At 65.9% G+C, this 20,422-nt stretch overlaps 8 protein-coding genes across 8 annotated transcripts in view; 5 read left to right on the top strand and 3 right to left on the bottom strand.

Annotated features, from left to right (window-relative positions):
- Positions 1–2,453: 2,453 nt before the first annotated feature.
- EMIHUDRAFT_193973 (hypothetical protein) lies at positions 2,454–4,616 on the top strand (the record flags this gene model as incomplete). The annotated part of the gene is made up of 3 exons (XM_005793967.1): positions 2,454–2,466; positions 2,598–2,749; positions 4,194–4,616. 3 exons carry the CDS (start codon positions 2,454–2,456, stop codon positions 4,614–4,616), a joined length of 588 nt encoding a protein of 195 aa, XP_005794024.1.
- Positions 4,617–5,050: 434 nt separating this feature from the next.
- On the bottom strand, positions 5,051–9,034 carry EMIHUDRAFT_193974 (hypothetical protein; the record flags this gene model as incomplete). The annotated part of the gene is made up of 5 exons (XM_005793968.1): positions 5,051–5,072; positions 5,382–5,605; positions 7,233–7,778; positions 7,877–7,912; positions 8,006–9,034. 5 exons carry the CDS (start codon positions 9,032–9,034, stop codon positions 5,051–5,053), a joined length of 1,857 nt encoding a protein of 618 aa, XP_005794025.1.
- A 966-nt stretch (positions 9,035–10,000) lies between these two features.
- EMIHUDRAFT_193975 (hypothetical protein) lies at positions 10,001–10,441 on the top strand (the record flags this gene model as incomplete). Its single annotated transcript, XM_005793969.1, has 2 exons — positions 10,001–10,034; positions 10,104–10,441. The coding sequence occupies 2 exons, from the start codon at positions 10,001–10,003 to the stop codon at positions 10,439–10,441; spliced, it is 372 nt and encodes a 123-aa protein (XP_005794026.1).
- Positions 10,442–12,163: 1,722 nt separating this feature from the next.
- On the top strand, positions 12,164–12,346 carry EMIHUDRAFT_60187 (hypothetical protein; the record flags this gene model as incomplete). The annotated part of the gene is made up of 1 exon (XM_005793970.1): positions 12,164–12,346. A coding segment is annotated over one exon (183 nt), but the record flags the coding sequence as incomplete, so codon positions are not given.
- Positions 12,347–12,651: 305 nt separating this feature from the next.
- Positions 12,652–13,046, bottom strand: EMIHUDRAFT_349138 (hypothetical protein; the record flags this gene model as incomplete). The annotated part of the gene is made up of 1 exon (XM_005793971.1): positions 12,652–13,046. A coding segment is annotated over one exon (395 nt), but the record flags the coding sequence as incomplete, so codon positions are not given.
- Positions 13,047–13,459: 413 nt separating this feature from the next.
- Positions 13,460–14,248, top strand: EMIHUDRAFT_193978 (hypothetical protein; the record flags this gene model as incomplete). The annotated part of the gene is made up of 3 exons (XM_005793972.1): positions 13,460–13,813; positions 13,943–14,077; positions 14,147–14,248. The coding sequence occupies 3 exons, from the start codon at positions 13,460–13,462 to the stop codon at positions 14,246–14,248; spliced, it is 591 nt and encodes a 196-aa protein (XP_005794029.1).
- Positions 14,249–16,817: 2,569 nt separating this feature from the next.
- On the top strand, positions 16,818–17,369 carry EMIHUDRAFT_94850 (hypothetical protein; the record flags this gene model as incomplete). The annotated part of the gene is made up of 1 exon (XM_005793973.1): positions 16,818–17,369. One exon carries the CDS (start codon positions 16,818–16,820, stop codon positions 17,367–17,369), a length of 552 nt encoding a protein of 183 aa, XP_005794030.1.
- A 417-nt stretch (positions 17,370–17,786) lies between these two features.
- The window catches only part of EMIHUDRAFT_193981 (hypothetical protein), a gene marked incomplete at both ends in the record, with an annotated part of 5,337 nt that continues 2,701 nt past the window's right edge, over positions 17,787–20,422 (bottom strand). Inside the window, one exon of the mRNA XM_005793974.1 lies at positions 17,787–17,981. Coding sequence (XP_005794031.1) covers positions 17,787–17,981 — 195 coding nt within the window. The remainder of the gene's footprint in view (positions 17,982–20,422) is intronic.

Below are 20,422 nucleotides of genomic sequence, written 5' to 3' on the forward strand. Positions count from 1 at the left end.
TCCTTCTCCGCCTCCTCCTCCGCCAGCAGCGCCTCGGCATGCCGCGCCGCCTCCGCCTCTGCCGCCGCACTCTCCACCGCCCTCGCCGCTGCCTCCGCCGCCTCCTTCGCCGCTGACTGCGCCGCCGCGTGCTCCTCGAGGGCGCGCACGCACTCGCTGTGGCCCCTCTCTTCGGCCAGCTGCAGCGCCGTCCTGCCGCTCGCATTGAACGCCGTCGTATCGGCGCCCGCCCGCAGCAGGTGGCGCACAATGGCGGGGTGGCCTTCGCCGGCGGCAAACGTCAGCGCGGTGTTGCCAGTGCTGTTCTGCGGGCCGACCTCCGCGCCGCGCTGCAGCAGCAAGTCAACCACCCGCTCGTGGCCGTTGTAGGCGGCGAGCATCAGTGCGGTGTCGCCGTCGCTATCCTGCAAGTTAGCACCCGCGCCGCGCTGAAGCAGCAGCTCGACCACCCGCTCGTGACCATGGCCAGCGGCGTCCGTCAGCGCGGTGCTGCCGTAGCTGTTCTGAAGGTTGATCTCCGCGCCGCGCGGAAGCAGCAGCTCGACCACCCGCTCGTGGCCGTTGGCGGCGGCGTGCATCAGCGCGGTGTCGCCATTGCTGTCCTGCGGGTTGACCTCCGCGCCGCGCTGATGCAGCAAATCGACCACCCGCTCGTGGCCTTTGCCGGCGGCGATCATCAGCGCGGTGCTGCCATTGCTGTCCTGCAGGTCGATCTCCGCGCCTCGCTGCAGCAGTATGTCGACCACCCGCTCGTGGCCGTTGTTGGCGGCGAGCATCAGCGCGGTGACGCCGCTCACATCGCCCGCCCGGCAAGTCGCATTGACCCGCCCGTCGCTGTCGAGCCACGCCAGCACCGCCGCCTCTTCGCCTTGGAGAGCCGCGTCCATCGCCTCTTTGGGAAGGCTGCCCAGTGAGCCGGAAGAGGCTGTGGCCCCCGTTCCCGCCGCCGCTTCGCCCGAGATAGCGCCGTCCGCGCCGCCCGCCGCCGCCTCGCGCCGGCTCGCAGTCACCTCCGCGATGTGCTGCCGGAAGGCCTCGACGCACTCGCTGTGGCCCTGCTCCCTGGCGTACTGCAGTGCGGATTTGCCGTCCTCAGTGCGCAACTTTGTATCCGCGCCCGCCCGCAGCAGGCGGAGCACGATGGCGTGGTGGCCTTTGACGGCGGCAACCATCAGTGCGGTGCCGCCGTAGCTGTTCTGCTTGTTGATCTCCGCGCCGCGCTGAAGCAACAGCTCGACCACCCGCTCGTGGCCTTGGTCGGCGGCGAGCATCAGCGCGGTGCCGCCGTCGCTCTTCTGCAGGTTGACCTGCGCGCCGTGCTGCAGCAACAAGTCGACCACTCGCTCGTGGCCGCTGCCGGCGGCGATCATCAGCGCGGTGATGCCGCTCACATCGCCTACCACGCACGTCGCATTGACCCGCCCGCCGCTGTCGAGCCACGTCAGCATTTCCGCCTCTTCACCTTGGAGAGCTGCATCCATGGCCTCGTTGGGAAGGCTGCCAAGCGAGCTGGAAGAGGCCGCAACCCCCGCTCCCGCCGCCGCCACGACCGAGGAAGCGCCGCCCTCGCCGTCCGCCGCAGCCTCACGGTGGCTCGCAGTCACCTCCGCGATGTGCTGCCGGAAGGCCTCGACGCACTCGGCGTGGCCCTCCTCCTTGGCCATCTGCAGCGCGGACTTGCCATGCTCAGAGCGCAGATTTGTATCCACGCCCGCCCGCAGCAGGAGGCGCACGGTGGCGTGGTGGCCTTGGCCGGCGGCGTACATCAGCGCGGTGCCGCCGTAGCTGTTCTGCAGGTTGACCTCAGCGCTGCGCTGAAGCAGCAGCTCGATCACCCGCTCGTGGCCCTCCTGGGCAGCGAGCATCAGCGCGGTCCAGCCGTAGCTGTTCTGCAGGTTGGCATCCGCGCCGCGCTGAAGCAGCAAGTCGACCACTCGCTCGTAGCCGTTGGAGGCGGCGATAACCAGTGCGGTGACGCCTTTGCTGTCCTGCTGGTCGATCTCCGCGCCGCGCCGAAGCAGCAGCTCGACCACCCGCTCGTGGCCGGTGAAGGCGGCGCCCATCAGCGCGGTGACGCCGGTGCCGTCGTGCTGGCTGACTTCAGCGCCGCACTGAAGCAGCGACTCGACCACTCGCTCGTGGCCTGCGAGGGCGGCGCGCATCAGCGCGGTGGCGCCGTCGCTGTTCTGTGTGTTGATCTCCGCGCCGCCCCGCAGCAGCAACTCGACCACCCGCTCGTGGGCGTTGCCGGCGGCGATGTGCAGCAGCGTGTCACCAGCTGCGTTGGCCGCGTTCACGTCGGCCACGTCGCTGCTGAGCCACGCCCGCAGCACTCCTACTTTGCCGGTCGCCGCCGCCTTCACGACGTTGGCCGGCGCCTTCACGTTGTGCATGTGCATGTCATGTGAGTTAGATCAAGCCCGTTTCTTTTTTCGCGAGGTGGAGCAGGCAACATGAGAAAAACTGGTTTCTTATTTCTCTGGCCCAGCCTAGGCCGCAGCGCCGCCTGGCGCGACCGGGCAGCGTGCGCCTCTCCCTGTCGCGCCTCTCCGCTACTGGAGGCCAACCGCGAGTCCGCGATTGACGCGCTCACCAAGGCCCGCGAGAAGAGGACGCGGGCGACCACGCGAGCGCCGTCCGCCTCGCGGAGAAGAGCCTGCGGATCTGCAAGACGGAAGAGGCGCAGGCGTTCCTCGACTTTGGTGAGGCGGAGCAGACGCGCAGGGCGAGACGAGGGAGGGAGCAGGACGTTGCGGAAATCAGCAGGAGGATGTACGAAAAGACCAGCCGCAGGACCCGGCGCACCCCCCCCCCCCCAAGAGCCGGAACCCAAGAGAATGGTTTGTGCTGGTTCGAGCTGTCCCCACACGGCCGTGCTAGCGGCTGAGCGAGGCGAGGAGGAGGCGGTGCTGGCGTGGCTTGACGGCGGCGGGCGGGCCGACGCGACGTACGAGCAAGGCGGCGTTAGCGGCCTCACGTTGCTGATGACCGCCGCCCGCAGTGGCCAGGAGCGGCTGGTCGAGCTGCTGCTGCGGCACGGCGCGGAGATCGACCTGCAGACCAGCGACGGCGAAACCGCGCTGATGGCCGCCGCCAACAACGGCCACGAGCGGGTGGTCGATTTGCTGATACGGCGCGGCGCGAAGGTCAACGTGCAGGACAGCGAGGGCCTCACCGCGCTGATGTGCGCCGCCAGCAACGGCTGCGAGCAGGTGGTCGAGCTGCTGTCTCGGCACGGCGCTGAGGTTGACTTGCAGAGCAGCAACGGCCACACCGCGCTGATGTTCGCCGCCGACTACGGCCACGAGCGGGTGAGCGAGTTGCTGCTACGGCACGGCGCTGAGGTCAACCTGCAGAGGAGCGACGGCAGCACCGCGCTGATGCGCGCCGCCTACAACGGCCACGAGCGGGTGGTCGACTTGCTGATACGGTACGGCGCTGAGGTCAACCCGCAGGACAGCGACGGCGACACCCCGCTGATGCTCGCCGCCTACATCGGCTGCCCCGCCTCCGTGCTCCGCCTGCTTCGGGCTGGCGCAGATGCAAAGGCTCGCTCTGCAGACGGCATGTCCGCGCTGCAGATCGCCAAGGAGGAGGCGGCCAAGGTGCTAGCTACTGCCGACGCCGCCAGTGCTCCTGAAACGGACCACGCCGGGTGCGTGCGCGCTCTCACAGAGCACGCAGCGGCGCTGAGGGAGGCGGAGGCGGCCGAGAAGGCGGCCGAGAAGGCGCTCGAGGCCAAGGGGCGGCGCGAGCAGCGCGAGCGGGAGGCGGCGGCGGCGGCGCGAGAGCGCGAGCAGGCGGCACGCAGGCGCGAGGCAGAGCGAGTGGCGGACGAGGCGCGCCGGGCGGCGGACGCGGCGGCGCTGGAGGAGCAGAGGCGAGCCATTGCGGCGGAGGCGGAGGCGAAGCTAGCCGCTGAGCGCGCGGCAGCAGAGGAGGTGCTGCGGGCGAGGGAGGCGGAGAGGCGAGCAGCAGAGGAGGCGCAGCGAGAGGAGCAGCGGGCGGCCGCGGCGGCGCGCAAAGCCGCTCAGGCAGAGGCGGCGCGGCGCGAGAAGGAGGCTGCGGACAGGAGGGCGGAGGAGGAGAAGGCGAGGCGGCGCGCAAAGGCGGCGGAGGCAACGGCGGCCAAGAAGGAGGCCAAGGCGAAGAAGAAGGAGGCCAAGAAGGCGCCGTCTGCCTTAACGCTCGAGGAGGAGCGGAGGGCGAAGGCTGCGGCAGAGGTTCGCGCACAGGAGGAGAGGGCGGCGCAGCTGGCTGCTGAGCAGGAGTCGGCGAGGCGGGCGGAGCGGGAGGCGGCAGAGCTAGCGGGTGCGGCGGAGCGGGCGGCGCTGCGCGAGGATGCGGAGCTGGCAGAGGCGCTGCGCCGGTCAGAGGTGGATGCGGAGGAGGCGCTGGCGCGTCGGGTGTCGCGGTGCGAGGAGGCGGTGAGCAGCGAGTCGACCGGCGGCGGCGGGGACTTGCCGCGGCGTGTCGAGCGGCTGGAGGCGAGCCTCGGCGCGGCGACCGAGGGCAGCCTCGAGGAGCGGGTCAGCGCTATCGAGCGCTTGATCGGGTCAGAGGCAGCAGAGAGGCAGGGCACAGGTGGCAGCGGAGCGCCTTGTACCAGTCACTAAGGCGTTTGCAACCGTCTCTCTGCAGGACGCAGCTCAGCCCCCTGAGCCGGCGTCAGAGAGCGAGGTCCCGCCTGAACCGGTGTGCACCCTAGCGATGTGCAGTGAGGCGGACAGGCGAAGGTTCCAAGTAGTCGGAAGGCCGCGACCGTCAAGTGTTCCCCGGCGAAGATACAATCGCTGTGAACTCAACCACGTACACCCCGTTTAAAGCCGCGTAAAGCCGTACATCTGGCATGACGACCTATCTCACTTCTCAGTTCTCACGGGTGGTGCGGAGCTCGCGGAGCCCCCAGCAAGACAACTTGTGCAAGACCACGGGACATTGGGCTCCACCCTCCCAAAAAAGTCCTCCCGCCTTCCTCCCACAATGCTGCCACGATCCGTGCGCCGGCGCCAACAGCAGTACTGTACTTGGATGCTGTCCTTGCGCGCGGCTAGTCGGCATCCGCCTTGGCCCTCGCGGCGGCCGCTGACGCGCGCCTCGCCTTGACGGCAGCCAGTGCCGCCTCCGCCGCCTCTGCCGCCTCTGCCGCCGCAGCCGCAGCCGCCGCAGCCGCCGCCGCCGCGGCGGCGGCCGCCTCCTCCTCTGCCGCTGCCAGAGCGTCCGCCTCGGCTTCCGCCTCCCGGCGCGCCTCCGCTGCCACCAAAGCTGCCTCCTCACCCGCCTCTGCCGTCTCCTCCTCGCTCGCTTCCCCTGCCGCCTCGGCCTCCTCTCCCAACGCCTCCGCCAGCCCCTCGACCGACGTCTCCGCCGTGATGCCGTACCGAATCCGCTCCTCGTGGAGCGTCTCGAGAAGCCTGATCAATCCCTCCCTGTCCAACGGCGCGGGCTTGGCTGCGTCTGCCTCTGACGGCGCCTCGGACTCCTGCGACGGCCCAGCGCCGCCGCTCCCGCCGCCTTTCTTCTTCTTCTTGCCCTTCTTGCCCTTGCCGCGCTTCTCCGCCTCGACCTCCGCCAGCAGCTCCTCGGCGTGCCGCGCCGCCTTCTTCTCCGCCGCCGCCCTCTCCGCCTCCCTCTCCGCCGCCCCCGCAGCCCACGCCGCCTCCTTCGCCGCCTTCTCTGCCGCCCTCTGGGCCGCCGCATGCTCCCCGAAGGCGCGCACGCACTCGGCGTTGCCCTGTTTCTTGGCAATCTGCAGCGCTGTGCAGCCAGCCGCCGTGCGCGGCTTCGTGTCGGCGCCCGCCCGCAGCAGGCAGAGCAGGGCTGCGGGGTGGTTCTGGTGGGCGGCGAACATCAGCACGGTGTTGCCGTCATTGTCCTGCTGGTTGATCTCCGCGCCATGCTGCAGCAGCAGCTCGGACACCCGCTCGTGGCCTTTGAAAGCGGCGAACATCAGCGCGGTGCTACCGATGTTGCTCTGCAGGTCGATTGAAGCGCCACGCTGCAGCAACGCCATGGCCAGCCGCTCGTGGCCGTAGAGGGCAGCGTACATCAGCAGCGTAATGCCACTCGCACCCTCATCAGCGAAACTCGCGTCCACCCGCCCGCCGCCGTCAAGCCACGCCAGCACCGTCGCCTCGTCGCCTTGCATAGCCGCCGCCACGACCTCCTCGGGGACGGCGTCCTCGCCCGTTCCGCTCTCCGCCGCCGCCCCCTTGCCCGAGGCGGCACCGCCGTCCGCCCCTGCGCCGCCCGCCTCGCCGATCTCCTCGGGAGCAGGCCCGCTGCTGCCGCCCGAAGCGCTGCCTGCCCCTGCGCCGCCCGCCTCGACCGCCGCCGCGTCGCGCCTCCCCGCCGCCACCTCGCCGAGAAACGTCTTGACGGCGGCGATGCACTCGGTGTGGCCCTTCTCTTTGGCGATCTGCAGCGCCGTGTCGCCGTCCGCAGTGCGCAGCGCCATGTCTGCGCCCGCCCGCAGCAACTGGATCACGACGACAGAATGGCCGTGGTAGGCGGCGGCCGAGAGCGCACTGCAGCCGCTAACGTCTTGCAAGTCGACCTCTGCGCCGTGTCGCAGAAGCAAGTCGACCACGCGCTCGCGGCCTTGGTGGGCAGCGAACATCAGCGCGGTGCAGCCGCTGATGCTCTGCAGGTTGATCTCCGCGCCGTGCTGCAAAAGCTTCTCTACCACCTGCCCGTGGCCCGAGAGGGCGGCGGCCATCAGCGCCGCAAGGCCTTTGCTGTTTTGCGCGTTCACCTTCGCGCCCCGCTTCAGCAGAACTTCGACCAGTTGCTTGTGATCGTGATCGGCGGCGATCAGAAGAAGCGTCCAGCCACTCACACCGCCACGCACGCACCTCGCATCAACCCGCCCGTCCCCGGCGAGCCACGTCTGCACCACGCCCGCCTTGCCATCCTCCGCCGCTGCCTCGATCTTTTTCGGCAGCGCGAGCGGCGCAGCCTGTGCCGCCGTGGAAGCGAAGCGCCCTTTGCCAGCGCCGGTTCGGCCGGGCATGAGGCGCGCGTGGGGGGAGTGAGGGAAGAGTGCGCCTCAGGAATGTGTGTTTCTTTCGGCGGCACTGGGGCGTATAAGAGAGTGAAGCTCGAGGTCGTTTGGCGAGACTGCGTTTGGCTAAACGAATGCCGGAGACCGCTCGCTAGACGCTTTAATACAGTTCAGCGTTCGTCTAAACGGCGCTAGGAGAATAAACGCTCGCCTCTGACAGTTGGACGACCTTGGGAGCTGACTTGGTGTCTGACGGCACTCTGCTCGCCGCCGCAAGGCTCCTCTCCTGCACCGCCTGCAAGCCATCAAACTGCCGGTTCAGCCTGCGCACCTCCGCCATCACCGCCATCAGCATCTCCCCGTCGGTTTTCTGCCGCCATCCACTCGAATCCGGGTCGGCGGCTGACGCGTCGGACAGGGCTGGTTCTGCTGGCGCTTCACTTTTCGCCGCCAGCCGCTGCCGCAGTAGTCGTTGCACACACGCTCCGACCAGAGCGGCGCCACAAAAGCAAAAAAATATGTAGAAGAGGCTTGAGATCCTGTCCCACGAGATTGGTGTGGTGTCCTCACTGCCCTCGTCGTTGTTGCATTTCTCGCCGGAGTAGAACAAGCGCTTGCGAAGCGAAGCCTGCGAGACCACGACATTACAGGTTACAAGTGCGGTGATGCGAAGGGCGACGGTTCGAGCGGCGGCACGCACGTATTTTTTCGAGGCCACAAGACGGTCGAGCGCGTGACTCACGCGCCATGCGTACCATTCGTTGCTGAAGCGGAACTCGAACGGGACGGCAGTAGGCACAACTTGCAGCCATTCGGTGTGTGCAAACCCTTTGCAATCCGCCGTCGAGTGAAATAGATTTTGATCTGTTCAACATCCGCGACAAAGATGTCGGCGTCCCCGCTGGACACCTGATCCACACAGTACCGAGTACGGTCCTGGCGACGGTAATTAGAATCGAAGTAAGTGTCCTCTAGCGTCCCCAAGTGGGTTGGCCAGATGACCCGCCGAGCGTAGGGCTGCACCGTCTGCTGCATCACGTCATCCTGCACACACGCGACAGACTCCTCGAGCGCGGACATGTCCTCGGGCCCGTGAAGTTTGAACGACGGCCTTGTGAAAAAAGCCGCCAGATTGGCGGTGTAAGTCGAGGTGAGCACGAGTACGACAAAGATGGTGCCGAACCGCAGCACCTTCATCGGTGCCGTCGTGTAGCCCTCATAAGTCTCGCCGTCGAAGAAGTTGACCAGCCCGTGGTACACAAACGTGGTACCCTCTGCCATGCAGCGCTTTACGAGCTCGCGAGGCGACGTGCCTCTCTCGATGGCGTCGACTGCGAAGACCGTCACGCCCCACACTATAGCGCACATGAACCACGCAATCCACACGCCGTTTTCCAACGGGTCCATGAACGGCAGCGCCCCCCCGCCCGCTTTGGTGCGCTTGACCATCCCCGTGAGATGAGTATGAATAAATGGGGCTGAAAGCACCCTGAGATCATCTCCCAAGGATGGATGGCTGAGATTAAGAACGTTCGACGTTGACACGTAGGGTGTTGCCAGCGAGGGCGTCAAGTAGGCAGAGCCAGTGATGACGCCAAGATCGATCCATTGCTTTGCAAAGAGGTCGAATTCGTAGATGTACGAGTCGTTGTAGGCCAGGATGTCGAACGAGATGCCAGGATCGAAGATCATCACCTCACGAAGCACGTCCACCACGAAGCCACCAAACGGCAGATTCTGCTGTCCACCCTCCGGCAGCAACGAGAATGAATCGTACGGCTTTGTGCCCATTGACGGATCAAACGTGTAAAGATCATTGACGGGCAGCATCGACAGCCCCAGTGTCAACATCCGCACCTCGGGGGAGGTCGACTGCGCTACCTCCGGCTCATAGTACTCGTTCACCTCCGAGGTGTTTGACGGCTGCCCCATCAACTGCGCTGCCTCCGAAGCATTCACCTCCGAGGCAGTCGACGGCTGCTGCCGCATGAGCAGCAGTAGCCACAGCTTGGTACGCGCAGAGCGCGACATGGATTTCGTCGCCTGCGAGTTACGTCGCCTGCGAGTTCGTCTCTGGCGTGCTGCCTGTCGTCCGTCCTCGCCGCTCTGTCTTCTTCTTGGTGAGAGTGATCTGTGATCTGGTGAGAGTGATTAAATTCTTCTTGTAGTGCCGGTGCCGTACCCGGTGTCGTGCGAGAGAGTTTTGTTGTAACATTCTTCTTCTTCTGATGCGTCAAATTCTTCTTCGAGGGTGCAGCTTGACACCCTTGTGTTGAGCACCGGTGACTGTGGGAATGGGGGAAGCAGAGTTCAGTCGAGGGAGTGATGATCTCCCTCACATCCTCAACGGGCGTCCAATTGCAATCGGATTTACTACGGCGGTGGTTCAAGGTAATTAATCTGCAATTGGACGTGCCCGTCCATTCATTGTTCTCGCCGTTCTTCGGCGGGGGGCCGCGTCAGGGCGGGGGCGCAGGCGCGTGCCCCGCCCGGCGCGCAGGCGCCAAGTGCGGTGCGGAGTGTGCGTGTATTTGACTGCAAATTCAACTCGCTCAAAATAAGAAAGACTTGTATACAGCGCTCCAAGAGCTGCTAATTCCGAACGCCGACCGACGACTGCTTCGCGGCATCCAGCAGGACGTTTGCTAGCAGGAGCGCACCTCCTCAGTGACCTCCTTCAAATTTGCTCGTCTCAGTTTCCACGCCACGTATCACCAATCACGACAGCCAACCACCAAAAGACTGCCCTACGACGCCCCGCACCATGCTGCACGCTAGACACCCATCCCGCCCTTCGTCACGGCCTGTGTGTGGTAAGCTGCTCCACACGATACGCTCCTGAGGTACATTGACACACAGGAGGCGCGATCGGACCCCTCGCATCGCATTTCGCCCTCTGCTCGATTCTCCGTGCCCGCTACACATTCCCCATAGGTGCCGCCAGCAGAGATCAACGCTCTGAAGCAGCAGGAGATCTGGTTGTCCAAGGCGTCACGAATGGGGCAGTCCGATTTCGTACGCCAGGTGGCAGGTGCGCGCGGGGTGCACTAGTCTTACCTCGCGGGGTACCGACCCAGCAGCCCCCCACTTCTGCCCTCAGCGGCTCAGGTTGGCGGCCGGCGTTTGCCACAACTGGGATCCGTGCACACCACTCCGGCCTTGGAGGGGGCAGAGGCGCGGCAGGTGCGCAACTTTGAGAGGCCGATCACCAAGGAGAGGTGGGTGACGACGGAGCCATTCTACCTGTCTGTCCCATCGGACAAGGTTGTGCCGACCACAGGGCAGTGGGTCAAGGTCAAGTCGAAGCTGCAAGCGGCGGCCAAGCTCGCCGCCAGCTCCACCGCGCTCAAGAGCCGAGTAGACGCCGACTCTCGCCTGGCAGCAACCGCGCTCTTTGGCGCTTTGCCATCGCCACCACCTCGAGTCCTTGCGGACTGAGAATCGTGTATCCCTGTGTGTTTTACCTAAGACGATGTTGGGCTCAAAGAGGCGGTGTTGGGCTCAACGCGGCGGTGTGCGTGGCACTAGCAGGACCAGGAGGATTAGCGGTGAAGGGCCATAATTAGATTCTTAAATTCTTTTCTTCGCGATGTCCACCCCGCCGCGCCGCCGCTCGCTCCGCCTCGCCCCCGCCGCCACCGCCGCTCCCTCGCCAGACGCGCCGCCGCCCGCCCGGCTCCTCGACCTCCCCAGGGAGCTCCTCGAGCGCGTGCTCTCCCGCTTCGACAGCCCCGTCGCATCGCTCGCGTCGCGGCCGTCTCGCTCCTCTTTCACTCGCTCGCGGAGCAGGGCATCCGCTTGTGGGCGCAAGAGCGCGGCTTCGAGCTGCCGGCGCCGCCAGCGGGCGAGGGCTGCGCCGTGTGGTGGCTGTGATTCGCCGCGTTGCTGCACGAGTCCAACCGGCCGGCGAGGGTGTCAGCAGGCGAACAGCATAGCGTCTTCATCGACGGCGAGGGGCGGCTGTCGTCGTGCGGCACGGCAACGGACGAGGAGGAGGACGAGGACGAGGACGAGCAGTTTTCAGGCCTTCTCGGTCACGGCGAGGGCGTGACGCAGCTCAACACGGCGACCCGCCTCCCGTCAACGCTGGGTGACGAGCGCGCCGTGAGCGTGTCAGCTGGAGCCGTGCACAGTCTCGCCATCACCGCCGACGGCGCTGTCTGGAGCTGGGGCGTTGGAGGCCAAGGCCGGCTGGGCCACGGCGACGCGCAGGACCAGTTGCAGCCCAAGAAGATCGAAGCTTTCGCTGGCCAGCGCGTCGTCGCTGTGTCGGCTGGAAGGGCTCACAGCCTCGCCGTCACCGCCGACGGCAGCGTCTGGAGCTGGGGCCATGGAGCCTTTGGCCAGCTGGGCCACGGCGACGATCAGAACCAGCTGCTGCCCAAGAAGGTCGAGGCCTTTGCTGGCCAGCGTGTCATCGCTGTGTCGGCTGGATTTGCCCACAGCCTCGTCCTCACCGCCGATGGCTCCGCCTGGAGCTGGGGCGATGGAGGCTTGGGCAAGCTGGGCCACGGCGACCAGCAGGACCGGCTGCTGCCGAAGAAGGTCGAGGCCTTTGCTGGGCAGCACGTCGTCGCCGTGTCGGCTGGACGCGACCACAGCTTCGCCCTCACCGCCGACGGCGCCTTCCTTACCTGGGGCCAGGGCGATGCCGGCTGCCTTGGCAAAGCCTGCCCACGGCCAGCACGCTCAGACACGTCTGCTGCACGCCGCGCACGCTGGTCTGCACGTCATCAGCATAGAGCTGCGGGTTCCTGCGCCGATCGTTCCAGCGCAACTTTTGCTCGCAGCCCGTCGTCAATCGCCTCGATAATCGCCAGGTCTGCCATCCGACCGCCAGGACAGAAGCGGCCACTGGGTGATGCGGTGGGCTAACCCCAAAGCCGGTGCAGGAGAAGGAGCGTGGCTCGCGCTGCTTGACGACAGAGGCCGAAGGGCCTTGCTGCTCGTGTATCCATGGACCGGCTCGCCAGAGAACGAGGTGGGGAGGGAAGAGGACATCCTCGAGCGAAGCCTTCAAGTCCGTTGGGAATAGAGGACGTGCGGGCGTTGGCTCAGCCTCCAGCGCCTCGGCGCGTTCCTCTGCTCTGCACATCCATGTGTGGAGCTCAGCATTGCGAGCGCTTCTCTCCTCTTCACGACGAAGAGCATACGCCCGAGCTGCAGTGCCCGCTCTCCTTCGAGGTCATGACAGACCCGGTGATGAACGCGGCTGGCCAAACCTACGAGCGGGCGGCCATCGAGAAGTGGTTCGCGAGGGGCAAGCGCACCGACCCGATGAGCGGCGCGGTGCTAGAGCACACCGACACGCGCCTAGTGCCGAACGTGCTCGTGCGCGGAATGTGCCGCCGCGACGATGTCGTGCGAAGAAAAGGAATTCGAGTCACCTCCGGAATAGAAACCGATGCGAGACCGCCGGGGGCCGCTAAGTGGGCACCCTCTCTTGACGTATACGTAACAACTCGTGATTTTGGTTTTTGCCGCGCGCCGCGGCCCGCGCGATACAAGTTACAACTCAGACCTACGGCTCTACACACTCTAAAAGGTAAGCACAGATACAGTCGGTCGACGGGCGAGGACCCGAGGCTCGCACCCAGCACACGCGACAGGCGACACGGGGGCGCGGGTCGTGTGTCTCACACACTCACCTGCCCCAGGTGGCACACCGCTCCGCCGAGAGCACGAAAGCAGGCGGCACCTGAGGCACCTTCGGGAGCTTCTCGAGTCCGAGCTGCCTGATGCTCGACAGCACCACCTTGAGCTTTGGCGCGTGCTCCGCGATGGTGTCGCCCGAGTACGGGGTCAGAGGGGTCAGCCATTTGCCCTCGCACATCTCGAACACGCCGCAAGCGTAAAAGTCCACGTACGTCGGCTCCGCGCCGAAGTAGTACGGGCCTTTGATGCTCCGATTGATGGCGCACAAGATTTTGAGGTAGCGTCCTCCCGTGATGAGCTCCTTGAGCTCAGCCACATCGTCGGCAGCGGAGCCCGAGGGGTTTGCCGCTCGGTTCAGCTCGGTGTGCAGATCGTTTAGGTCTTCCATGTACTGAATCGCGACCTCAGGAACGTCGATGCCGGCGTCGTAGCCCAGTTTGCGCCCAAGGTAGAGGTGGCATGGCACGCTCTGCGAGATCGTGAGTTCACCGTCAACCAGGATAGGCGGCGCGAGGTTGGTGGTCTCGGCGCCGAAGAGGGCGCAGCCGAACTGGTTCATGTCGTTGATGACTTCAAAATCTTGGCCTTTCTCGGCCATCATGCGGTACAGGCCAGAGCCGCGGGCCAAGATGGGCCAGTACTTGATCGTGATCTTCGTCATCGTCGCAAGACTCGGATTCTCGGCAACACGGCAGCTGCCCGCCTAAGCAAAACCTAGCAAAAAAATCCCTTCGCTTTCTTGTTTTCTTCGGTCGTTGTCGTTGGTTGTCGTCGCCGTCGCCCTAGTCTAGCTTCAGGACGATGCTCTTGGTCCTGCTGCAAGCCGATCCCAGCCTCGCGCCGTTTCCCGTGTCCCTCCGCCCATCGCGGCCGCCGCCCGCCCGCTTCGCCGTCCCGTGCCTCTCCGACCGTGACTCGCTTCTTGCCAGAAAGCCGCCGGAGATTGTGTACGCCGCCAACGCCGCCACCAAGTGGCTGGTAGTCGCCGCTCAGACCTCTGCCGTCGCGCTGCGCCGCGACCTGGTCAGCCCGTACATCGTCGTCGGCGCGATCGGCGCCTCGTTTGCGACGCAGCGGCTCAAGCGCGCCATCAACCAGGCACGGCCCGCCGGCGCCCCATTCACAGACCCAGGCATGCCATCCTCGCACGCGCTCGTCGCCAGCTTCGCGGCCGCGGCGTGGGCCTCCCACCTCCGCTCGGCGGGCGCGACCGCCGTGCTCGCCGCCGCCGCCGCCGCCACCTCGCTGCTTCGGGTCGTGACTGGCTACCACACGTGGGCGCAGATCCTGGTCGGAGGCGTGCTCGGCAGCGCGGCCGGCGGCGGGTGGCTGGCGCTGGGTGGCTGGCTGAGGGGCCGCCTCCCGGCTCGATTGCTGGCGGTGGCGGTGTGGTCTGCGTATGCCGGCGGCTCGGCGCGTGTAGAGTCCGCCGTTGGCCGAGCGCCAGGTTGCGAGGACTGCCCTTTACAGCGGGCCTCTTGCGAGTAGGCGCTCTTCATCGGGGTGAAGATGGCGCGCTGGGTGGGCGGAGACCTCGACGAGGGTAGGATGGAGGAGGAGGGGCCGCCGGGCAGCGCGCGAGACGACTGATATATACAACAGTCTGCATGCCATTGGAGTAGGGTTGCCCCTAACCCCTAGGCTTAAAAGGGTGGGCCCTGGGGCGCCTGCGGCTTAAACGGCTTAAAACTTGCCCGGGCAAGTTTTAAGAGCTGCTGGGCCGCCAATTCCTTAAACGGTCTTAAACGCTTAAACGCGGTGCGGGAGAGCTCCCGAGCCCCCGAGTGGCCCGAGCGCCCGAGGTCGATGCGGGTCCGACGCGGGAGGCTCCCGGTCGAGACGCCGTAGGCCGGGAAGCTGGCTACAGTCAGCTAGCACGCGTCCCCTATGCGAGTATGGCTCCTGCCAGTGCATCAGACTTACAGATGTGTCTTCAGAGGCGGGTTTGTGCCTAATAACGGCAGTATTGTGGAGAAAACGGCGCGGAACCCAGCGACGCATGCCGGCGAGGCCGATTTTCTTAAACGGTCTTAAAAGAGGGACCCCCCGTGCCTGCAATCTCTTAAATGGCAAGTTAAGCCCCCAAACCTCCTCGTTTCTTAAAAGGTCTTAAAAAAATCCGGCCCTCAGAACCCTAGCGCCTAGGGGTCCCCTAAGTTCGTTGTGTTCTCCCCGACCGCCAGCCCGAGACGCTCAGTTGCTGGCGGCCGCAGCGCTTTCTGTGACCCGCCCACCTCTCCCTTGTGTTTTGTCTGGGGAGGGAGGGGTTTCTCCTGCCGAGTCGTGCATGCGCGGGGCTCCTCTTTGCGAATACTCCCTAACATACATTCTAGGGTACCCAGGCTCCGGGCCGGTGTGCGGGGAGCGAACCTTAACGACCGCCCAGAAGCTTTCTGAGCGAACCAATCGGGCCGGGATCATCAGCATATGTCCCCTCCACAACATCGTGGGCGTTTGAGCCGTATTTGAGGAGCACCGCGACTCTGAAGGTCTGCAGACCCCCCCCCCCGGAGCAGCAGAGGCTCCGTGGGGTCGCAGAGTCGACGCTGGGAGTCGCACTCGTCAAGCCATCGCAGCACCACGCGGTTCGCACGTACAGCCCACATCCCCTCCACCGCTGAGAAGGCGCAGATCGACCGCCGGGCCGCGTAGTCGTCGTTAAGGAGCGGTTTTTGGAGCCGTACGAAGAGGTCCCAGACGGGCGAACATGCGGTTTTTCGACGACCACACGCGATGTGGTATCTGCTTTTTGCTAAAAACAGGCCGCCTAGTGCAGCATCACTAGTACAACACGCAACCACACTGAGAGCTCCACACTAGCCGGTATAGGCGAGAACCGACGGCGTCACGGTCGCCGGAGTGGACGCACTGCACACACACTGTGACCGTGTCGACGGTGTGACACTGAGCGACACAATCGTCGGCGCCGCGCTGTCGCGGCGCCCCGCAGTCTACACGCCTCAGGCGCACCCCTGAACGCGCCATGGGCGCGCAGATACACCGCAGCGCCGTGGAGAATCCACACCTGGCCGGTCCCAAGCCCCGTCCTGGGCCTCCAGACGGCCGAAGATCGGCGTTCGGGCGGGATGAACTTGTCGGAAATGGAGCTTGGCGCGGCTCGCCGCTCGCGGTACCTGGTGAGCCGGGATAGGGCAAAATCTGGGGTGAATACGAGGGACAGAGGTCGCAAGTTAGTCGCGCAAGTTTGCGCGGCGTGTGGCGCTGCCCCGCTGCCGAGGGCGCCACCAACCCGTGGCGGCGGCATTTCCAGCCCAAATTGGGCGTTCCGTGCGCCTTGCCGGCGAGAACGGAGGGGCTGTGGATCGTTGGTGGGGTGAGTGGGAGGGAGGTGGTCGTGTGCTCACTTTGGCGGTCGCGCGCGAGGTGATCACTGTGTGTGAGGCGCGCGGCCGAGAGGCGAGGGTGGGCGCGCCGGCGGTCGATCCACCGAACAATTCGACGCGGCGCAGCTCCGCGCCGGCGAGTGCGACGAGCACATGATGTCGGCGGCGGTCACGCGACGAGGGAGAGCCGCAGGATCCCTCTGTGGAGCAGGCGCACGAAAGCGGCGATGAGCGGCGCCGCGAACAGCCACCTGTGGGCGGTCACCGGGGTGACGTCACGCCTCAGCGAGCTGGATCCGGGAAGGGCATGGGGTCACGCGGGCCCTGTCTGCAGCAGCAGTGCTAACTGAAACGACAAAATTCCGGATGGACCGGAGAGTGTCTACTCTCTTTCGACGCACCGTGCTCGGGCCCAACGAAAAGCTGGCTGGTGGTCGCGCGCGGCGCGTCGGCGCCTCTCCAACTGGTTGGGCACCTCGGCTGGGTCCATCGGCACGAGGCCCGCCGCGTCGGGTAGCCCCGCGAGCGCATGGGCGGCCGGCGCGAGCGGAGGACGACGGGCCGAGATCCGCAGCTTGTGCCAAAGGGGGGGGTGGAGCCTCGGTACCCTAGAACGATTCGTCGTACCCCCGTTCTACCACGTACCAGAGAACGAGTCGACCCCCCCCCCCCCGACCGCACTCAGATTAGTGATTACAGTCTTTACAGAAAAAAGGGAGAAGAGGAATGGGGGTAAGAGAAAAGGGTCCGGTTTAAGGAAAAAGGGCGCCGAAAAGGGCGAGCTCATCCGTTTCACCCTTCGACCCAGCTGAATGATGAGCGGCGAGGCCGGAGAGGAGCTGGATACACCGGCCGCTCGCATCATGGCGCGTCGCGAGAGCCGTGCCGCGATGCCGGACCGGCTCAAGGTGGCGGCGCCGGACGACAGCTCGGATGAGGAGTGGAACGGAGACGACGACGAGGATGAGGAGGAGGACGGTCGCGTTTACTTGGACGCGTCGAAGTGTGGCCGCGTGCGCTTGCACGCGGTGCAAGGACCTGCGCAGTCGTCCTCCGGCCTGGGGGTGGACGACGAACGGCGCAAGAGCCTGGCCGACAAGGGCTGGGCACGCCGCACGGCGGTGGTGAACAGCGTGGGTGCCAGCGGTGCGGCGAGCTTCGAGTTGGTGCCGGGGCGCGAGCAGTTCGGCCCGGGCGACGATGCGGCAGCCGAGTGGGAGCGGCAGATGCTGCAGTTCACGGAGGACAACTTCGAGGACACAAAGAGGTCAAACTCTGAGGTCTCGGTTTACGATTTTTTCGCGCGCCCGTGCTTTGTTTTGGGTTTTCAGCGGCCAGAGCGCTGCGCGTGCATAGTTAGAGGTTAGGTTAGAGCTTTGGAGCACTTGGAGTGCAGTTATCAGCCGCACGCCTAAGGAAAGGAAAAGAGACGGGGTGCGAGAGGAAAACCTTATACAGCCTAAACAAGAATTCTGTCGCTCTCGAAGCCCGAGCAGTCGTCCAGGCATGAACAGGCATGAACAACAACAAGTTGCGTGTCGAAAAAGGTAATATATCTTTAAAAGACCCATAACCATAACTTAATTAAGAGAGATATACGGCTTATATCTCAGTGTGTCAAAGCCTCTTAACCGCTGGATGGGAGCGAGATAGAGATTGTTTCATCGGGTGTGTATATCACGTTGGAAGGATGAGCTCCACAATTCTACCACAGGTCCACAGCCACACACAGCACAGACTGCAGCGGCGACAGCCGGACTAGACCACACGGAGGAGCGCAGAGCTCACGCCTTGCGCCGGGCGGACTTGCCGCCGCCCTTGGCCTTGCCGGAAGGAGGCTTGGCGCTCGCGGCGGCGGCTTCGAGCGACGCGCGCTTGGCGCGCAGCGCGTCCGCGGCCACCGCCTTCTTCTGGATGCCGTGCTGCATCCGGTCGTAGAGCCGCCGCTTCTTGCGCGACATCATCATCTTCGCGAGCTCCTGTTCAGGGGGGGGGGGGGGGGTGTGAAGAGGCGCCGGTCGCACCATGCCGCCACGCACGCATCCTCTGTGCGCGCCTTCTCTTCGGCAGCGCGCGCCGCTGCCGCCTCTTCAGCGCCTCCTCCTCCTCCTCCCCCGCCGCCCGCCGCCGCCCGCCGTTTGGCCGCCTTGAGCTCGGAGTAAGGCACACCCTCGGCCTGGGCGCGCACCTGGCGTGACACGAGTGCGGGCGTGACACGAAAGCGGAGGGGGGGGGGGGGGGCACATCGCCTAGCTCGGACACACGCAGCCACAGCAGCAGAGGCGGCGCAGCCTCGGCCTCTCCTCTGCTGGCATCTCGGCCCTATCTCGGCCCTATCTCGGCCCTGTCTCGGCCCTGTCTCAGTCGCACCTCCGCGGCGAAGGCGGCCGCATCCTCGTCCTCCTCCTCCTCCTCGCCCTCCTCCTCGCCCTCGCCCTCGCTGCCCGCCTCCCCCTCGCTCTCCTCGTCGCTCTCCTCACCGCCGCCCTCGCTGCAATCCTCGCCGCCGCCGCCCTCGCCCTCCGCCTCGCCCGCCCCGCCGCTGGCGGTGAGGGCGGCGCGCACCCGCTCGAGGGGCGTGTACCCCTCGTCGCCTAAAAAAGAAAAAAACCGCCCCGCTCAACAGAAACAAACCCCGCATGATGGGGTCGTGTGCTCTTCGTCGCCGTCGAGGAAGGGCGAGAGGTGCGGCGGGCACAGCCGTCCCGGCCGGTACGGCGCCTGCGGTGTGAACACTGCGGCGTGAACACGCCAGCCTCAGGGCGGGAGTACGGCACTCGCCAGCACCGCGTGACTGCGGCGGGATACGAGTACGAGTACAGCGAGCACGGCCGAATGCGGCGGAATGCGTGCGTGTCCTCTCGAGCGCTAGTTGGAAGAGAGGAGCCCGAATGTTCTGCTTCTAGGGTGCGGCGCCGTCGGCAGCAACGCGCGCGCGTTGATGCAGTCGTACACCCACCTAGCTCGACGAGATGCAGAGGTCGGACGGGGCCGCGCAGCGGTTTCGGCACCGCAAGACTACGCGGGGCACACGGAGTACGGCCGAGCAGAGCCGAGTGCAGCCGCACCACGTGTCTGCTCGACTGCTAGCTCGACTGAAGGGGAAAGTGTCCTCGCCCCCGAGTCCAGCTGCTGGCTGGAGTGCACATGAGAAGAGAGGGGGGGAGGGGGGGGGAGGGGTGTGCCGCTTCTAGGTCCGCGGTACTGCGGCTGTACGAACTCTCGCGTCTTCGGCAGCATGTCCTCCTCCGCCATGGGCCGGTCCACGATCTGGTGGGTGATGCTGCCATCCGACCCCTATTCTTGTTTGATTGGATTTGGGTACCGGGTTTGGCAGGGTACTGGGCGCTGCTGCTGCCCGACGCCTCGAGCCGCGACGCCTCGCCGTCCCACCCGAGCGTGCCTAATCCAGCCCGTGCATCCCACTCGCCCGGTGGGGAGGTTGGTTGAGGGTGGGCCTCCGCAGGCAAGCACGACGAGGTGTCTGGGAAGTGTCTAGGAGGTGTCTAGGAGGTGTCAAGGAAGTGCCTCCGCAGGCAAGCACGACGAAGTGTCTGGGAAGTGTCTAGGAGGTGTCTAGGAGGTGTCAAGGAAGTGCCTCCGCAGGCAAGCACGACGAACTCGAGCGAGCGCAGCGGGCACTCGCGGCCGCAATACAGCACGCACGACCCAAACAGCTGCCGGAGCGCCTGGGTCGCCGTCAGGGCTGAGTGTCACGCACCACGCTCCATTAAGGGTGTGCTCCGTCGCTGCCGCCCAGCGCCTTGATCTCAGGCGCCATCTCCGCGTCGAGATCCTCTTGCTCGCCGTCGCCGCCCGCCGCGGCCGCCTCCTCCGCCTCCTCCGCCGCCTCCTCCTCCGCCGCCGCGTCCGCCGCGCCGTCGGTGTCGACGCGCGACAGCTTCTTGCGAAGCGCCGCCAGCTGCTCGGCCGATGGCGGCTTGGCGCCGCGCGCCGCCGCGCCGCCGCCGCCGCCGGGCGCAGAGAGGGCGGTTGGCGGCGGCGCGAGTGGTGGTGCGGCGCCCGGAGTCCGCATCGGCCCGGCGGAGGGGAGCATCAGCATGGCGGAGAGGCGGCCGCCCTTCGCGTCGGTGGTGTCGTCGATGGGCGGCGGGTAGGCGAGGGCGGCGTCGTGGTAGAGCTTGTAGTTTGTGAGCGTCATCAGCGCCTGCGCGCTCCGGCAGCCTCGGTGCGATCTCGGTGCGATCTCGGTGCGATCTCGGCGTGATCTCGGTGTGATCTCGAGGGTGTGTTTGCGCCTCGTAGAGCTCGAGGAGGTGACTGGGAAGTGTCTTGGAGGTGACTAGGAAGTGTCTTGGAGGTGCCTGGGAGGTGTCTTGGAGGTGCCTGGGAGGTGTCTTGGAGGCGAGTAGGAGGTGTCTTGGAGGCGGTGTCTGCGCCTCGTAGAGCTCGAGGAAGG

Source organism: Emiliania huxleyi (assembly GCF_000372725.1).
Source record: "Emiliania huxleyi CCMP1516 unplaced genomic scaffold EMIHUscaffold_1, whole genome shotgun sequence".
Lineage (NCBI taxonomy): Eukaryota > Haptophyta > Isochrysidales > Noelaerhabdaceae > Emiliania > Emiliania huxleyi.